At 37.1% G+C, this 17,618-nt stretch overlaps 2 protein-coding genes and 1 pseudogene across 3 annotated transcripts; 1 reads left to right on the forward strand and 2 right to left on the reverse strand.

Annotated features, from left to right (window-relative positions):
* Positions 1–3: 3 nt before the first annotated feature.
* LOC130505183 (separase-like) lies at positions 4–7,322 on the reverse strand (annotated as a pseudogene).
* Positions 7,323–8,466: 1,144 nt separating this feature from the next.
* LOC108848355 (uncharacterized) lies at positions 8,467–13,349 on the forward strand. 2 transcript variants are annotated; one of them, XM_018621694.2, is made up of 16 exons: positions 8,467–8,691; positions 8,808–9,149; positions 9,253–9,478; positions 9,577–9,795; positions 9,868–9,989; positions 10,076–10,174; positions 10,258–10,345; positions 10,439–10,671; positions 10,754–10,938; positions 11,026–11,225; positions 11,295–11,639; positions 11,741–11,842; positions 12,076–12,373; positions 12,460–12,608; positions 12,681–12,965; positions 13,049–13,349. In XM_018621694.2, the coding sequence occupies exons 2-16, from the start codon at positions 8,851–8,853 to the stop codon at positions 13,235–13,237; spliced, it is 3,039 nt and encodes a 1,012-aa protein (XP_018477196.1). In that variant the 5' UTR covers positions 8,467–8,691; positions 8,808–8,850; the 3' UTR covers positions 13,238–13,349. The 2 variants fall into 2 exon arrangements, with proteins under 2 accessions (XP_018477196.1, XP_056855760.1); XM_056999780.1 differs by having other exon boundaries at positions 9,874–9,989.
* A 110-nt stretch (positions 13,350–13,459) lies between these two features.
* On the reverse strand, positions 13,460–16,212 carry LOC130505184 (UDP-galactose/UDP-glucose transporter 2). The gene is made up of 7 exons (XM_056999781.1): positions 15,588–16,212; positions 15,148–15,176; positions 14,851–15,052; positions 14,521–14,763; positions 14,323–14,424; positions 13,837–13,944; positions 13,460–13,738 (listed from the first exon to the last, which is right to left on the reverse strand). The coding sequence occupies exons 1-7, from the start codon at positions 15,711–15,713 to the stop codon at positions 13,508–13,510; spliced, it is 1,041 nt and encodes a 346-aa protein (XP_056855761.1). The 5' UTR covers positions 15,714–16,212; the 3' UTR covers positions 13,460–13,507.
* Positions 16,213–17,618: the final 1,406 nt, after the last annotated feature.

A 17,618-nucleotide genomic window follows, 5' to 3' on the forward strand; every position in this document is an offset into this window, starting at 1 on the left:
CTCAGGATCTAAAACAAGAACGATAGGTTCTCTACTGTCACAACCGGCATGCTGTTCTAGTTTGGTTGCTGCTTCACGTATCAGTTGTAAAGCCAATCCATGCCTACTTTCGGAAGTATCAGCTGCAACAGTAGGATTTTTACAGCTATCTTCTTCATAAAGATATCCTCCTCTGCCTACATAGCAACCATTTCTTAGAGAAAGCTGAGCAACGCATGCTTCTCCTTCAAAGTTTTCGATCCCGCCTCCAAGAATAACCTTCAAAAGCATTTCATTTACTTCCATTTTGCACTTGGACTTGAGATCTTTTACCAGTTTTTTATGTACTGAGTCGGGCAATTTCAAGTTTGACAAGTCTCCAAGAAGCAGACATCTCCAGGGACCCAGCCAGGAAGCTTCTAGATTCATAGAACAAAAAAATGGTTACCTAATGTTATTAACAAAAATTGTAGACTCGTGCATATATAGTTCTGTATATGTCACAACATTTTAAAATGTAAAATTTTTTTTGGGCGTGACAATATTCTGCAAAATGTCAAGAAATATGAAAAGGATTTATCGGTCTTGCTGAATTGTAAAATAGATGTAAACGTGTAATAGAAAAAGAGCCATCATACCTTAGGAATTTTTTAAGATGATGATCAAGTTCTTTTCTCTTTTCCACCATAAATTTCTATGCTCTCTCGTGTCTTCTACAGAAGATCCAGTAGATGTATGGGTTTCCTCCATTATTGATTTAAATGCTGGAGCTACATCATCAACCACGGTGGAACCCCATGAACAAAGCCAGCGCCTCTCCAAATTCTTGACTTGAGTCGCTTCCGTAGAACTAGTATTTGCACCGTCGTCGTCTGACATGTCTAGTGAGATTCAATGAGGTCATGAGTACAAAGAGGAAACATTATTGATCAACCAGTAGGCAGTTCGTATTTTACCTTCTAGAACCGAATCTACAGGCAAAAGTGTGGCGACCGGTTGGCTTTTCAAGGTGAGGCGTGATATGAGCACCCAGGCACAAACAGGGGAACGGATTTGCATTAGCTCCTGTAACAATTGATTTAAAGCGCCTCCAAGCAAACTAATACAGATGATTGTTGAGCTGGGAAGATTGTTGAAGAATTCTTTAGCAAATTGTACAAGATCTTGAGTCCGCTCAGGAGCAAGCCTACAGTTGCGAGTAAGACAAATAGTGAGTAAGCCAACAGAAAATTAATAGCATGTCTGGTTGCTTAAGTGAACTCATGTCATACCTGGGTAAGTCCAACTCCTCAGGAACCATGCAACTCGAGCAAGTAGCCTCTGTACACTGGAAAATACAAGCTGTTAGATAAGAGAAGCAACACGTACTTCCAATTGACAAGCTGAAAATACCTATCCAGCCTCTTTCTCTCACCTCCATTTGTATTAATCTTGCGTCAGCAATATCTTCTCCATGAGATCTAATACAGCTTTTCCATGCTGAGCAACAGATTTTTCCAAGGGCAGCACTAAACAAACTTTCAGCATACAACAATCCATCTGCCTGGGAAACTATATCAATTTGTTTTCGAGATATATCTCCAAGCTGCTTATCAAGTGTAACTTCTAACTTCAGTTTGCACTTTACGCATGAAAATTTTTGCTGATTAGTAACTAATATCTCTTTTGCATTTTGGATTTCCTTTACTGCCAGATCCAGACTCTGCTTTTTGTTGTAAAAGTTTCCTTGCAAGATATAAAAAAAATATATATATCAAGTGGCTTATTAACAAAAGGAACAATGAAATCTACATGAAAGGACAATACTTCGAGAAAAAAATAAGAGAGCAGTTCCATACCTAAAGCAGAAGAAAATGCAACCACAAAAGGGAACAGACTTTGAGAGCAGGAAATGGCTTTCCCCCATGACAGAAGAGATTCTGCCTCCAGCCCATTCCCTATCAGCTCATTAACAATTCCAACCTGCAAATTTGGCACCAAATTGAGAAACAGAGAAGTGATGGAACCCAGCTAGACTAGGTCTGATTAGAAACAGAACCTGAAGGGTGCTTTCCAAATAACAGTGGAGTACATTCCAACGACTTAAATAGCAGCGATTAATGTCCCAGGAAAAATTCCCACACGGCCAAAAGTCAGTTGCTAACGATCTGTACACTTGGAAATCTGTTATGCTATAACTCCGTATCCCTGACATTTTCCCTGCGTCATTGTATTTTTCGAACTGCTTCTCAGCGGTATACTTAAATTTATCTTGAAACAAAAGAGTTCGTATTCTATAGGCTTCTTTTGCATATGAAAGAGCCTGTAAAAGAAAACACATTATAATTAAGTTCTTGCAACAATGACTGGCAATAATTCACAACAAAAACATTGTGGAAAAGTTTGTAAAATACTTATAACAAACGTATAACGATTTTAAGAAATTCACCTCAGAAAGCTTTCCAAACGATATGAGCCTTTCAGAGAGATCATGATAGAGATATGCAGCTACGAAAGATGATTGACCAGAAGGTGAGGCCTGAAATGACATTGATTAGCAAAATCTAATATCACCATAAGCAGTATTTGGTGACAAAAAGCTCTGTAAATAATTTCCTTACACTTGAAATCAGTTCTGAAGCTGCATCTGTGATATCATCTATCGTGGTATCTGAATGGAAGGGGTCTTTATTCTTTTTGGAGCTTAGCAAGAAATCATTGTGTAAATCATGGAAGTTCTGCTGGAACCCAATTAGCCTCGCTTTTGAATCTTTCAGGCAATCTATCCAGAAGTCAATGCACGTAGATTTGTCACCAAAATTCTCTGATAAGCTCAGGATAAATGCATCACTTATTGGGGAAGGGCATAAGGCATGACTTAGCCTTCTACATTCCCACATCATTGCAAGGCAGAGCTCTAATTTGACATGCCTCCATTTAAATAATCTGAAAATTAACTCGAATATATGATGATGGAGATCCGTACAACCCTGGGAATGGAGAAAAGAATCAAGGGTCAGATAAAAAATGAAGCCCGCACTATAAAGTATGCCACTAAAAACAGTAGTCCAGGTAGATAGTAAGAAAAAATACCTTCAATGCCATTAAATCGATCATATTATACACTAACGGAACTATGTTTTGAGACAGTAAACCTGTAACGTAAGTCCCAAACTAGTAATCCTTCTGCGGATTAGAAGAAAGGGGAATCAATGGATAGATTGCTTAACTTGCACAGAAAGTTATTGAGAGAGTTTAGGAGATTTGTAAAAGTATTCTTATTCATAAAAGTTGCAAGGCTATGCGTTATATAAAAACAAAAGATCCTTATCTCAAAACACTTAAGCTAATTATCCTAACATGTTGATAAATATCTGAGATAGAAAATATAAATAAAACCAAATCATAAAACACTTAAGTCGGGTGAGAAGTTCAGCTTCCTGGGTACAAAAAGCTCTCAAGCAATACGCAATAGGTAACTGGTGAGAAGATGATGGACCCTCTTTATTTGGCCCATGATGTTACCTCACTCTGCTTTCATACACAAAAGAACTTGGTCACGAAATACTTTTAAGTAATTAATGAGCTGTTAATTCTGACGTAGTGAGAGATGTACCAGTATTGAGAATGCTTCTGACAGAGAACGAATGCAGTCAGCTCGATCTTCAATTCCAGATGCCATTGTCATTTTTGTTTTCCATACTAAGATTCTTGCTCTCTCTATATGCATATCCTTTGTGACATAAACATCCTTCAAAAGGATATCAGCTATTTCGACTCGCGTTTGCTGACCTAGTTTTGAGCTCAAAGGGAACATTTCATCAATAGGCCAGAAGCTCCTGCAAGCATTTATAGAGAAGAGAAAATACAAATTAAAAAGTATACCAGTATCACTTTCACCAATTTTACAGATACGTAAACAAATCCATCGATATCAGAAAAAAGAAGAAGAAAAAAAACGGGATTTATAGTAGCTTAGGACCAGTGCAAACTTTACCCAACCAATAGCTGAAAGATTATTAGGATTCCAACCTGCTCTAGGATTTTTCCGATAGCACGATTTGACTTTTTCTTGGAAGGTGATAGCAATGAGTACAAAGTTGTACAAGAATCGACAGCATCCAAATTCGTCTGTTGATAGAACACATTCAGATACTTGAAGTTCAGAATATTGTATATATATATACAGAAAAGTAAGTCATTAAACATATACCTTAGCCCACTGTTTTACAATTGCCGTAGGGCCTAGTAGCCTTCTCATCAGATGTTCAGCTGAAAGCCAATCTTCTAGAATATGCACGACAGTCTGTCTAATCTTGCATTTGCTACATTGGCGGAGTACATGCAGGTAGAATGCAGACCTATTACATGTTTCGCCCACAAAATTCATAATGGCCTCTTCCGACTGGTGATTATCAGATGAACTAGATTGATTTACAAATAGCTGACAATCTAGTTCAACACATCTCCATGATGCCTTCGAGCACAGTTTAAGTGCCTCACAAGCCTGCAAGGTAGAACACACATTCTATTAAAATGTAGCAAGAAAAAAATAAGAATACATGTAGATGCATAAGTCCACACAGATAAAGCATGAGCATAATTTTATCCAGTATCATCCTTGTTTGCATAGAAGATATTTAAGTCAAAAGCATGTACTTCACCTTCTTTAGCTCCTTATTTCTGTACAAATTGACACCAACATTGTATAGCGCCGCTAATTTATGCTTCAGTTCTTTAGGTCCAATCCAGGGACTAGCAATTACATTCTCAACTAGATGGACGCTGATCTGGAAAGGAAGATGTTGGATCACTAAATTAGATATACGATGACATGCTCTGTAACTTGAACAAGATACGTCTCATAGATTTGAATGCATTGCACATTAAAACCAAACCTCCAATTTTTGCTGGGTTCTCAACGAGACAATGAAAGCAGCTATAGCCACTTTTAACAGAACTTTGTTGTTGTCAGTTTCTCTACCTCCCTTTTCAGACGTGCATCTAAGAAGTGGCCAAAGGAGAGGTGAGAAATGCATTCAACCCACATACAAACATTTCACATAAGAATTAATATAGCTTCCAGTTTCTAAGTGCATTGAAGATTTAAGCGACATCTTACCTGCCAACTATTTGCATATTAAAATGGGAAAAAAAGGCTAGTGCATGAATCAACAACTTAGCGTAAGAGGGATAATGATCACCTTACCTCTGAAGGAAGAGACAACCATCACAAAATTGGAGAAAGGCATCATGAATAGTAGACAAATGAGCAGAAGCGCAGGACATTTCCGTCTCTGGAGCTGAAGCGTGTGAGGCGAGTACACCATCCGCACTCTCTGGAGCTGAAGCGTGTGAGTAGGGATGTCAACTGGACACTCTGTCCATGGACGTCCATGTCCAAATTAATATGGACTAATATGGACATGCCCAAATTCGTCCAAAATATTTTGTTGTCTAACTGGACAACGCCCAAATACGCCCAAAGACCAATGGACAAGACCAGATGGACATGGGCCATCCAAATCATTAAAATGTTTAGGGTTTTTAATTGGAAAAAAATCATTTTTTTCATTTGGCCGTCACTCTTATCTCTCGATCTCAAGCTCTCGATCTCAAGCTCTCCATGACTCCATCTCTCTCGATCTCGAGCTTTCCATCTCTCTGACGAAAACCCATCTCCGTCGAGCTCTCTCTCTCTCTCCTCTGACGAGCTCTCTCTTCTCCGACGAGCTCTCTCTTCTCCGATTGAGCTCTCTCTCTCTTCTCCGACGAGCTCTCTCTCTCTCTTCGTGGTGGGTTCGCGACTTTGCTCTCTGTCTCTTCGTGGTGGGTTCGCGACTTTGCTCTCTGTCTCTTCGTGGTGGGTTCGCGACTTCGCTCTCTGTCTCGTCTATATTATAGCATTGTGGAAATGAAATGTTGCTTCTTAGTTCTTACACATAGCTTAACTTGTTATTGCTTCTTACACATCGTGGAAATGAAATGTTGTTTACAGGAAGAAGACTGTTGTTCCTGTCTAGCTGTTCATCTTGGTGTTGGGTTTAGACATCATCATCTCTATCACTGATTCACCAGAGCAGCTCGCTTGTTGAGGTTTTGATCTTCTTTGCTTACCATATCTCTCTCAAATGTGATCTGTAGAACTTTATGATTCGCTGAACTTTATGTGAAATGATGCAACTTACACATAGCCTAACTTTATGATTTGTTGAACTTTATGTGAATTGATTCGTACTCTTTTTCAGTTTGTTCAAGTCTTAGTATTGATGCTGATTTTGTTATTCATTACTAATGAGCGTTGTTAATCTCTTTTGTTCAGATGGATGATGACACTTTGAACCTGAATGATGATGATTATTTGAGTGCTGATGAGAATGAAGCCGGGTTCTTAACAAGTATAGGAGCCGTCTTCTTCCATTAAATGTACAAGCTCTCATTTGTACAAGAAACTGGCTGCGTGGGTTTGAAGTGTCGAGTAAGTGTTCTGATTTTATCCCTCTTTAGGAAGTGTTGATATGTCTCTTACCTGATTACCTCTTTTTAACTTGGTTGCTGTTGATATGTCTCTTACCTCTCATGTTAGGTGATTCTGAAGAAGAAGAAGGAGAAGGAGAAGAAGAATAAGAGAAGGAAGGTGAAGAAGGTAGAAGGAAGAAGAGAATGAAGTTTAAATAACTTTAAGTACCCTTTTGTAAAACATGGAGTTTAAATCTAAGTATTTTTTTCAGTCTTTTGTAAAACATAGAGTTTAAATTTAAGTACCCTTTTGTAAAACATGGAGTTTTAATCTAAGTACCCTTTTTCATTGTTATATATAAAATTTAGAATCTGTATACTTTTTTACATCAAGTGGGCGAACTGGACTCTATGGACAGTCCAACTGGACATGGTCCTATTTGGACATGGACTATTTGGACATGGTCCTATTTGGACATAGACTATTTGGACATGGACCTATTTGGACATCAAAACCAAAAACGCCCAAAAAAAAAAGTCCATCTGAATATATCCACTTCCGTCCGGACAGCCCAATTGACATCCCTACGTGTGAGGCTTGCAGGCTAACTGAGCGGAGAAGGACTCCAAGCAATCCAGGCAGAGCTCGTACGCGCGGAACAGATCCACGGCCGATTCGCGAGCTTTTTCTTCTTCGGGATTGGCGGAGGAGGAGGAGAGGCGTTTGGGGAAGAGGGAGATTGATTTGTTGAGGAACGGGAGGAATTGCTTGGCGAGGGATCGGAGTCGGTCTTGTTTACGGGAGGATGGTTGTGGGGAGGTGAATGGGCGGATTTAATCGGAGAAGGAGGTGAAGATATTATCATCGGAGGAGGATTTGATGAGGGAGAGGAGACGGTTGTCATCAGAGGACATTTTCGAATTTTTTTGGAGTTTCCCGCTGCTAATGTAAAACTGGCATTTTCTAGGTCTTCCTTTATTTATACACTTCACTTCACTTCACTGGTCTGTACATGTGGAATTAGAGACGGGAGAATGCTGTTTTGGATATCGAACCTGGGTTTCTTGTGGATTTGCTCTTTTGTTTTGGGCCTTGATGTGATATTAAAAGCCCATTATATCAGCTGATATCTGATAATACCCCAAATCTCTAAACAAGCAGGTTTGCGACGGTTTAGATTGTAAAGAACTCGGAATAAAAGATTCTGAAATCTAAAGTTGGTGGTGGAGCAGGGAGATTCCTTTCTTCTATTTATTTATCTATACTATTAAAGTACAAGCACATTTGGATTTTTACTATGTTTACCCCTATTAAAGAAGTTTTCTTTTGTATTTATTAATGACATTTTGGACATTTTGCATTGGTTTCTTTTTTAATTGTTTTTGGTTTGTCATTAACCACCGGTTTCCTAATTCAATTTTGGTATGTGATTATTCCGTGTTTGATACTGCATCATTTTAATATTTTTCTAACCGGACATGTTTGAAACTGCATCGTTTTTTCTCAAACTATTTAATGGTTTGGTTTTAAACCGCTTTTTCCTAAATATAATCCCAACTATCTAACAAAAATTATTTATAAAAAATAAAAATTGTTTATTGGTTCAACCAGTGGTTCAACCGGTAACTGGATTTCGATTTTAGTAGTTTTTATTGGATTTTTAATTTTTTTTTTTCAAACCCGAACTGAATTTATCTTTGATCAACCGGTAATCCGTTCAACCGCAGGTCTCCGATCAAAACTATAAAACTGTTATATTGATTTATATTTAAAATATCTAATTCAAAATTAAAAACCTAAAAATACATGTATAATATAGTTTTACCGAACATAAATCTCGATATAAAATACATATATGAGACGGATTATATAAATACATATACAAGACGGATTATATAAATGTGATTATATAAAATTTTCACCAAACATAAACCCGCGCTTTGAAAGCGCGGGTCAAAATCTAGTTTATTTATTTATTTTTAAGTATATATCAAAATTTTCTTATATTAAAAATTCAGAAAAAATGGTGACTGAGAGAATCAGTCGAGATTACCTCATCTCTCTCCGTGAAAATTGGTACCTTTTCAGGCAACCACAAATTAATTTAAATTTTTTTTAAATGAACTTTTTTTTGGAAACACAAATGAAAGCTTGATTCACCACAACAATATCAACGATGCTCTTTCTCTAAATCCGATCCTAATAAGAGAATGTACGTCGTCGAGGGTTACAGTTTGATCGATGAGCCAGCGTTCGCGTGATTCCTATTGAAGGTATAGTTTTATGCTGTAACGTTATATATATATTGTTTTTGATCCCATTCATTGCCTTAGTTACAAGATTCTCTCTGTTGAAGTTATTACGCTAACCATTCCTTACTTCTCTCAAGATTTGGAGCCTTTGTCAAGAGTTCTAAGGAGCATCATCAAGCTATGGGCTCTGATAAGCACTCTGCTCGTTTCCTAAATAAACTAAAAATGGAGAGGGTCAGAACGATGCTAACGCACACTTACCCTTATCCACACGAGCATTCACGCCATGCTATGATTGCTATCATCATGGGTTGCCTATTCTTTATTTCCTCGGATAACATGCACACCCTCGTCGAAAAGCTTGACAACAATTTCAAATGGTGGTCCATGTATGCTTGCCTTCTTGGTTTTTTCTATTTCTTCTCATCTCCCTTCTTAGGCAAGACTATACAACCAAGCTACTCAACCTTCAGCCGTTGGTGAGAACTTATCCCTTCTTCCCTAAACTGTATATGAATTTATTTTTATTTTTTTGGTAAAAGCTATGATTTTTTTTTTAAATTCTTTTGTAATGTTATGTAGGCATGTTGCTTGGATTTTAGTAGCGGCTTTGTACCATCTCCCAAGTTTTCAATCAATGGGGTTGGATTTGAGGATGAACCTGTCCCTGTTTCTAACGATTTACACGTCATCCGTAGTATTCCTTTTTGTCTTCCACGTCGTTTTCATTGGGTTTTGGCATCTCGGTCTTGTCTCTCGTGTGGCTAAAAGACGCCCCGCGATCTTAACCATTCTTCAAAACTGTGCTGTAACTACACTATCTCCAAACCTTGTAACAATAAAAAAAAAATCACTTGCTTGAAAACATTATTTTTGAAGGAAAAAAAAATTCAAAATTGTATGCAGGTTCTAAGCATAGCGTGCTGTATTTTCTACAGCCATTGTGGTAACCGTGCTATTCTGAGGCAAACGCCACTCGAAAGAAGGCGTTCTAGCAACAGTACTTGGCTCACTAAACTCGTTCAGATCGATGAGCTTAAAGACCAAGTCTGCTCATCATGGTTTGCTCCTGTTGGATCTGCTAGTGATTATCCACTCTTGTCCAAATGGGTCATTTATGGGGAGGTCTGGATTTTTTTATAGTTATTATTCTATAACTTGGTTGTGTATGTTGTAATCCTATCTTTTTTTTTTCAGTCGCAGCTAGCATGCAATGGGTCTTGTCCTGTAACATCTGATGAGATTTCTCCTATATACTCGTTGTGGGCAACGTTTATTGGTCTTTATATTGCCAATTATGTAGTGGAGAGATCAACAGGGTAAGTGATAATATTGCTACTAACAATATCAACAACATATTTCACAATGTTTAATGGTCTTATGTCAATTTTTGCAATACGGTTAGGTGGGCACTGGCACACCCTGTGTCTGTCGACAATTATGAGAAGCTGAAGAAGCAGCAAATGAAACCTAATTTCTTAGATATGGTTCCTTGGTATTCAGGGTACGTCCATGTTTTGTTTAACGCATTGCGGATATGAAGTAGGATCTCTAGCACTGTCTGATCTGTTTATTTATTTATTTCAGAACGTCAGCTGATTTGTTTAAAACTGTGTTTGACCTCCTCGTATCCGTGACTGTGTTTCTTGGTCGCTTTGACATGCGGATGATGCAGGTAGACATATCTTTCTAATGATACGTTATGATCAGATACTCTTTTATCTTTTTATTGTATTCCATTTTTTTAACATTATTTATAAATATGTAGGCTGCAATGACCAAAAATTGTGATGGAGACGAGAGAAAGGAACTATTATATGATCATTTCACTGATCATGAGAATGATTTCTGGTTTGACTTCATGGCGGATACTGGTGACGGTGGGAACTCATCATACTCTGTTGCAAAACTTCTAGCTCAGCCTTTTATCGAAGTCCCCCTGGATGATAAATATGTTTCTCTGCAAAGGGGTAACGTGTTGCTTATTGGGGGAGATCTTGCGTAAGTTCCATACTCTCTGTTTTTTTTTTTTTTGTCATGTTTTGATGTAACCAAATGAATGTCTTTCTTTGATACATCGCAGATACCCCAATCCATCAGCGTTTACATATGAAAAACGTCTGTTCTGTCCTTTTGAGTATGCGCTGCAACCTCCCCATTGGTATAAAAACGACTCGATTTCTGTCGAGAAGCCTGAGTTGCCTGAAGGGGTTTCTGACCTGAAGCATTATGATGGTCCTCAATGTTTTCTTATCCCTGGAAACCATGGTGGGTTTGGTTTCCGTCTCTCAATATTATTTTGTCTCTCTCTAATAACACTCTCATGTAACTTTATTTTTTTTTAAATAATTTTAGACTGGTTCGATGGACTCAATACTTTCATGAGGTATATATGCCATAAAAGTTGGCTTGGTGGCTGGTTAATGCCCCAAAAGAAAAGCTATTTTGCACTACAGCTACCTAAAGGGTGGTGGGTCTTTGGTTTGGATCTCGCCCTTCATGGTGATATTGATGTCTACCAGTTCAATTTCTTTTCTGAGTTAGTCAAGGAGAAGGTAGATTCAGCATCATCTTTGAGTTATTATCTCCTGTTTGTATTTTTTAAAAATCTTTTTTTTATTTAGGTTGGGGAGGATGATGCGGTGATCATTATCACACATGAGCCGAACTGGCTTCTTGATTGGTACTGGAAAGATGATACAGGAAAGAACATGAGACACCTGATATGCGACTTTTTGAAAGGCAGGTGCAAACTTAGAATGGCAGGAGATTTGCATCATTATATGCGTCACTCTTGTACTACTCAATCGGATGGACCTGATCCTGCTGCTCATGTCCAACATCTCCTTGTTAATGGTTGTGGTGGGGCTTTTTTGCATCCCACCCATGTCTTTAGCAACTTTTCTAATTTTTATGGTTCTTCCTATGGATGTAAATCTGCTTACCCTTCTTTTAAAGATTCAAGCAGGGTAATTCATTTTTTCTTCTTCTTGTTTCTTTGGTCTCTTATATGATTTGCCTATTTTTCTTTGCATTCTAAAACTTTATATTTGTTTGATGTTCCTTGCAGATTGCTTTGGGGAATATTTTGAAGTTCAGGAAAAAGAACTGGCAATTTGATTTCATTGGTGGCATCATATACTTTGTCTTGGTCTTTTCCTTGTTCCCTCAGGTGAGGTTTTACTTACTTAATTGCGTCTGTATATATTGATGTAGGGCCGGATCTGAAATTTCGGAGCTCTTTAAAAATTATTTTTAAAAATTACTTTTTCATAATTTGGGAGCATATTGCTATATAAAAATTGGGGTCAATACCAATGTTTCACCTGGTTCTGCCTAGATCCCACCTTGTACTCACATACACTCATGAGAATGGTATTGATCTTTATTCCTTGTTGGTTTCAGTGTAAGCTAGGCCACATCTTACGAGATGATTCATTTTCTGGCCACCTGGGGAGTTTCTTAGGCACAGTTTGGAGCGCCTTTGTGCACATAACAGAGCAGTCATATGTGTCTTTCACCGGTGTTGTCATGTTGCTAGTATCTGCAATTATGTTTGTTCCCTCAAAAATATCTCGGAAGAGACGGATGTTAATCGGAGTTCTTCATGTCGCTGCACACCTTACCGCTGCTTTGATTCTTATGCTGCTGCTGGAACTCGGCATAGAAACCTGTATCCAGCATAAGCTCCTCGCTACGTCCGGTCAGTTACGAATGTTGTTTTTGTCTTTTTCCTCGTTAAAATATCATTGACACTAATGGTATATATATAACACAATGTTATTACAGGGTATCATACATTGTATCAATGGTACAAATCAGTGGAAAACGAACACTTTCCTGACCCCACTGGCCTTCGAGTCCGTATCGAACAGTGGACCTTCGGATTCTATCCAGCTTGCATCAAATATCTTATGTCAGCTTTTGATATTCCTGAGGTAATGTATTTTTGTCAACTTAGCCTTTTGTTTTAGGACCAAACTAATTAATTAAACGTGTTTAACGTTTAGGTGATGGCGGTTACACGGACAAATATTTGCCGGGAAGGAATGGAGTCGCTATCTCGAAGTGGAGCAGCTATATATTATGCTTCTGTCTTCCTCTACTTTTGGGTCTTCTCAACTCCGGTTGTGTCTTTGGTCTTTGGGAGTTACTTGTACATCTGCATCAACTGGCTTCACATACACTTCGATGAAGCTTTCTCTTCTCTCCGGATTGCTAATTACAAATCATTCACCCGTTTCCATATCAAACCTGATGGAGACCTTGAAGTCTTCACTCTCGGAGTTGATAAGGTGAGTTTAAAATGACATGTTGTTCTTTGTTTTGGTGATTGGTCTTTTACTAGAGGAGTGTGTATGTGCTTTAATGAGTTCAGGTGCCAAAGGAATGGAAGCTAGACAAAGACTGGGATTCAGAGCCAAGATCGACGGTGAAGATGAATCATCACAGAAGGTTTCCTAGCAAATGGTGTGCAACAACATTGCAACAAGATCCTATCAACACTGTAAAAATCGTTGATCATTTTGTTATTAGTAGATCAAATAAAGAAGTTGGAGAATCTTAGTTAGAACCAGTTTTTCAGTGATCTTTATCTCTTTCTAAAATATAGTTTTAGTTTCTTTTACCGTATTTATTAATTTATTATTGAACATTAATTTATAGAGTTTACATTGTAAGATCATAATTAAATACTTAATTTCTGGCAAAATAAAACATTTTTTATTATTCTATTTGCCTTCATCGCCATCTTTGTGTTTCTTTCTTCTGTCTATAAATCCTTTAAAACTTCTGAAATAAAATGTATATATATATAGATAGATACATAGCAAAATTATTAAACCAATGACTTCCTCTCTTCATCCTCGTCTCTATCACCCTCACCTCCACCGTTCCTAACCGCTTGTCTCGCCGGAATCTTGCTAGGAGGTTTACTATCCATCGGAACCATCTTCAACACTATTCCCATTGCTATCAACAGCAATCCCGACCCGTGCTGCTCGGTCAATGGCTTGGTGAATATCAAATATGACAGCAACAACGTAACTCCTTTCCTAGCCGTTGTTATCTAAACGCACACAAAACGTTTTAAAATGTTGTCAACTTAAAAACGCATATATTCAGTTAAAATATTAAAACCGTTAGTACAAAAGATTAGAGATTCACCAAGGCGGTTGTAGCGGCTCCAAATAGGGCAATGAGGGATAGAACCGAGACTTGACCGATGAATGTGGCCATAGCTTCGAATACAAGCACACCGTACACATACGGATGCTGCCAATAAAAAAAAACAATAGTTGAGTTTGCCCAAAAAAAAAAAGAAGTAGTTGAGTTTTTAAATAATCAATCAACTAAGGAATGATTAAACCGTTAGACTGTTAAATATATTACACGTTGGTACTTTTACTTATAGACTCAATCTCAATGTATATGACTTTCATTATTATTGTGAAAGACAAGTTGGCTTTTTAGAAAAGGTTGGTAGATTTAGGCACGTCGTCGGTCAATGATTTCATTTCGAATCCGACAAACTTTGACTTTTTTTTAATAGAGTTTAAACCGAAGAAGCTGACTCTGAGTTGAACCATGTACCGAGTCAGAACCTAAACCAAGAACTTTCAAATCCAAGGCAAAACAGAGGATTGGACTTACTTGCCAGCACGCAGTCCAAGCACGGAAAAGCTCTCCGGTCAAAACCATGGGAACGAACAAGAACGGTAGTCCAACAACCGTTGAGCAGAAAAGCATCTCCATCTGCAACATTTCATACTTACAAGAATCTCAGACACGAAGCAAAACAGAACGGTTAAACATAACCGGAAGGAACCGGGTTTTTGTGTGTTTTCTTGCCTGAGTTGTCTCGGGGTTCATTGTGAAAATGGCTTCTTGAAGATTACCCAAGAAAGCATCCATGATCAATGCACCAGTAATCATCAAAATCCCAATCATACTGAAGTTTGGAGACATTTGTGCGTCTGCTAATGTGAATAGTATCAAACCAAGAACCAGCAAGAAGGCTGAAATGTATTCGTGGACCGGGTATTTTCTCCTCAGACCGGGTATGAAAGCTCCCATTATCATCACAGGCAACACCTGAAACCCCATTTGAACAATTCTCTGAACACTAGCCTACTTTAAACATAATGAGATTTGTACAAAAAGTGGGAACAGTGGAAGTACCTTAGTGGATTTGAACATGATTTGAGCAGGATAATTGAGATAAGCCAAAGAGCCTTTGGTTAAACCATGTGATCCCATGAGAACAGCAGATAGTTTGACATATGTTCTCATAGGATTCACAATATGCTTTGTGGTGAACCCCTGAAGGTAGATCAGGAACAAGTAGACAAATCCTTGTATAAACGTGAAGTACCAACCAAAGCTACACAAAAAAACAAAAAGAGAAAATAAATCCCATTATTATCATTTTTAATTGTTAAAATCAAAATATTAGGAGAAATTTAAAGTTGACTTTACCTAAATTGCAGGCGATTATAAACATATTCCTGTGAATATAAAAAATTACACAAATATCAGAAAAAATCAAGTCAATAATCACAAATATAGATCCAATTAATTCTCCAAAATCTGTTTTTAACAAAATCACAACTGTTTTTTCGTGTGACCTCACAAGATGATATTTTATAATTTGAATTCTGAAATATAGAAATCAAAAAGCTTTTGCGTTTGTTTTGGAGAGAGTTTAGTTGGTCATGCAATGAAAAATCAAACACTTAAGCATGTTTAAGCAAAAAAAACAATTAAGCATGCAAATGATTTTCTTAATGCACATAATTAGGAGATAGTGATAAACAAACAAAAATGATTTAACGTTATCTATTATAATTCGGGATCCACGAAATGAATAAAAACTAAAAATAAAAATAAAAAGAGATAAATGAATAAATGAAAAGAACCTCGCAAACTCCGTTGACGAGGTAACCAAAGAAGAAACCAGAAGTGCAGATGAGAAACTGTTGCCATGTTGGTCGATCAGACAGAGAGATTCCAAACAGAGATCTTGACTGTTCCTCGTTCTTCATCCTTCTTCTTTAGAAGACGGAAGAATAATCAAAGCTTTTGAGAAAATTAAAAAACAAAAGAGGTCAAAAGAAACCCAGAAAAAAATAAAAGAGTAAAATCACAAGAATTTATGTAAAGTCATTCATAACGGTATATCACTCCTCGAAATAACCAAAGAACAAACCAAACCAAACCAAACTCTTCTCTAATAATTCTCTCCTCAGAGTCTCTCTGATCAAACCTTAAAGAAGAGAGAGAGAATAAATAGAGATGGTATTGGTAAAGGAGAGAGAGAGGTTTTAAAACTGAAGGGTAAACACACATGAAGAAGAAGAGGCAAGGCAAGGGGTCGAAACTCGTCGCGTGATTCGCCACTCTGTGACACGTTTTTCTTTTCTATATCTAAGTGACGTTCTCCTTTTCTCTTTTTACGTTTTCATTTGATCTCTTCTTTATTCTTCCGGTTAAACTCAACTTTTACAATTAAACCCCCAGACTTATCTTTATTTATCTTTAAGTCTTTTAACTTCACACCACGTCACAATATTTAATATCTTTTGTATCATCCTCGTGTACACCTCTCTCATGAATGCGAAATTAAGACAGTATCTCATCACCGGTTCGGTCCGGTTTATTATTTTTTTTTTTTGTAAACCAAAAGGGTTAAACCCGGGTCACTAATGGAACCAAGCCTAACCTCTGGGCGGGAGATGCAATCCACGGATAGATCCTCTCCCGGGTATTCAAATGAGTCCTAAGCAATGAACTCATATCCGTGTGGTCACTTAAAGGTGTTTGCAGCTGCGGGGATTCGAACCCGGGAATATTGGGAATTTCACCCTTAACCCTTTATTATTTTTCTTATTATGAAAAAAAAATAATGGATTTGTTTTCTTTTATGGCCGGATCTGTGTATATAGATATAAAATCATACCTGTATTAACTTTATTTATTTATTTTTGTTAAATTAACAATTGTATATGCTATAGGTAAATTATACATTACCTTTTCTACAATTTGACAAGTAGCATATCAAAATAATAAATGCTAAGCAAAAAATAACATATCAGAGATTTATTAGTCTAAAAATGTAAATGGTTATTTATATTTGTTAAGGATAACTTCGGATCTTGAGAATATTCTTACAACAACCTTAAGAAGAATCATGCATATGATGATTTCATCGAATCTCAAGTAAATAAACAGTCAGGCACTGTTTGCACCTTAGTAAAATAAAAGGCGCTATCCGTAAATTAAGGAAGTTTCAAAGAAATAATGATTCTATCAATACTGGCTTATTAGTCAACTTTCCGACTTAAGATAAGTGACTTATTGTCTCAACTCTCTATAGCGACGCCATTACAGCCTGTCCATTACAATTGCACTACCATTTTCCGTGGTTTTATTCAACTTCTATCGGGAGAATTTGTTAAATGCGTTAGGCCTCATTTTAGTAGCTCATTTTAAAAAAAATAAAATTATAAATGTTTAAATTCATCCCTGAAGGGCATCGGTCGAAAACAAAGATTAGCCGGAGAAACGACATCTATCTTATTAAAACAGAAACATTGTAATGGACCTAACTATTATTTTGTAAGATTTTAAATTAAATGCACACTCTCTTGTATAGGTATATGATATCCACATGAATTAATAGACTGGGACTCTTTCTTTTATTTTGTTGGTTTAGGAAATAAATGGTCCAACGCTAATTAAAAGATTTGAAATATATTCATGTTCATAATCATACGATTAGCAACTCCATCTTTTCTTTATTTAAGTTAGTGCAAAATTGCATACGATTATTGTTTAAAATTGTTCTCGGGTTCAACATAACATATTATGTACAAATATATGTACATATTCTATTTACCTCTATATTACATAATGTGTAATATTATTAAAATTGAATTTAATACCACCAA

This window comes from Raphanus sativus, unplaced genomic scaffold (genome assembly GCF_000801105.2).
Source record: "Raphanus sativus cultivar WK10039 unplaced genomic scaffold, ASM80110v3 Scaffold2067, whole genome shotgun sequence".
Classification (NCBI taxonomy): domain Eukaryota; kingdom Viridiplantae; phylum Streptophyta; class Magnoliopsida; order Brassicales; family Brassicaceae; genus Raphanus; species Raphanus sativus.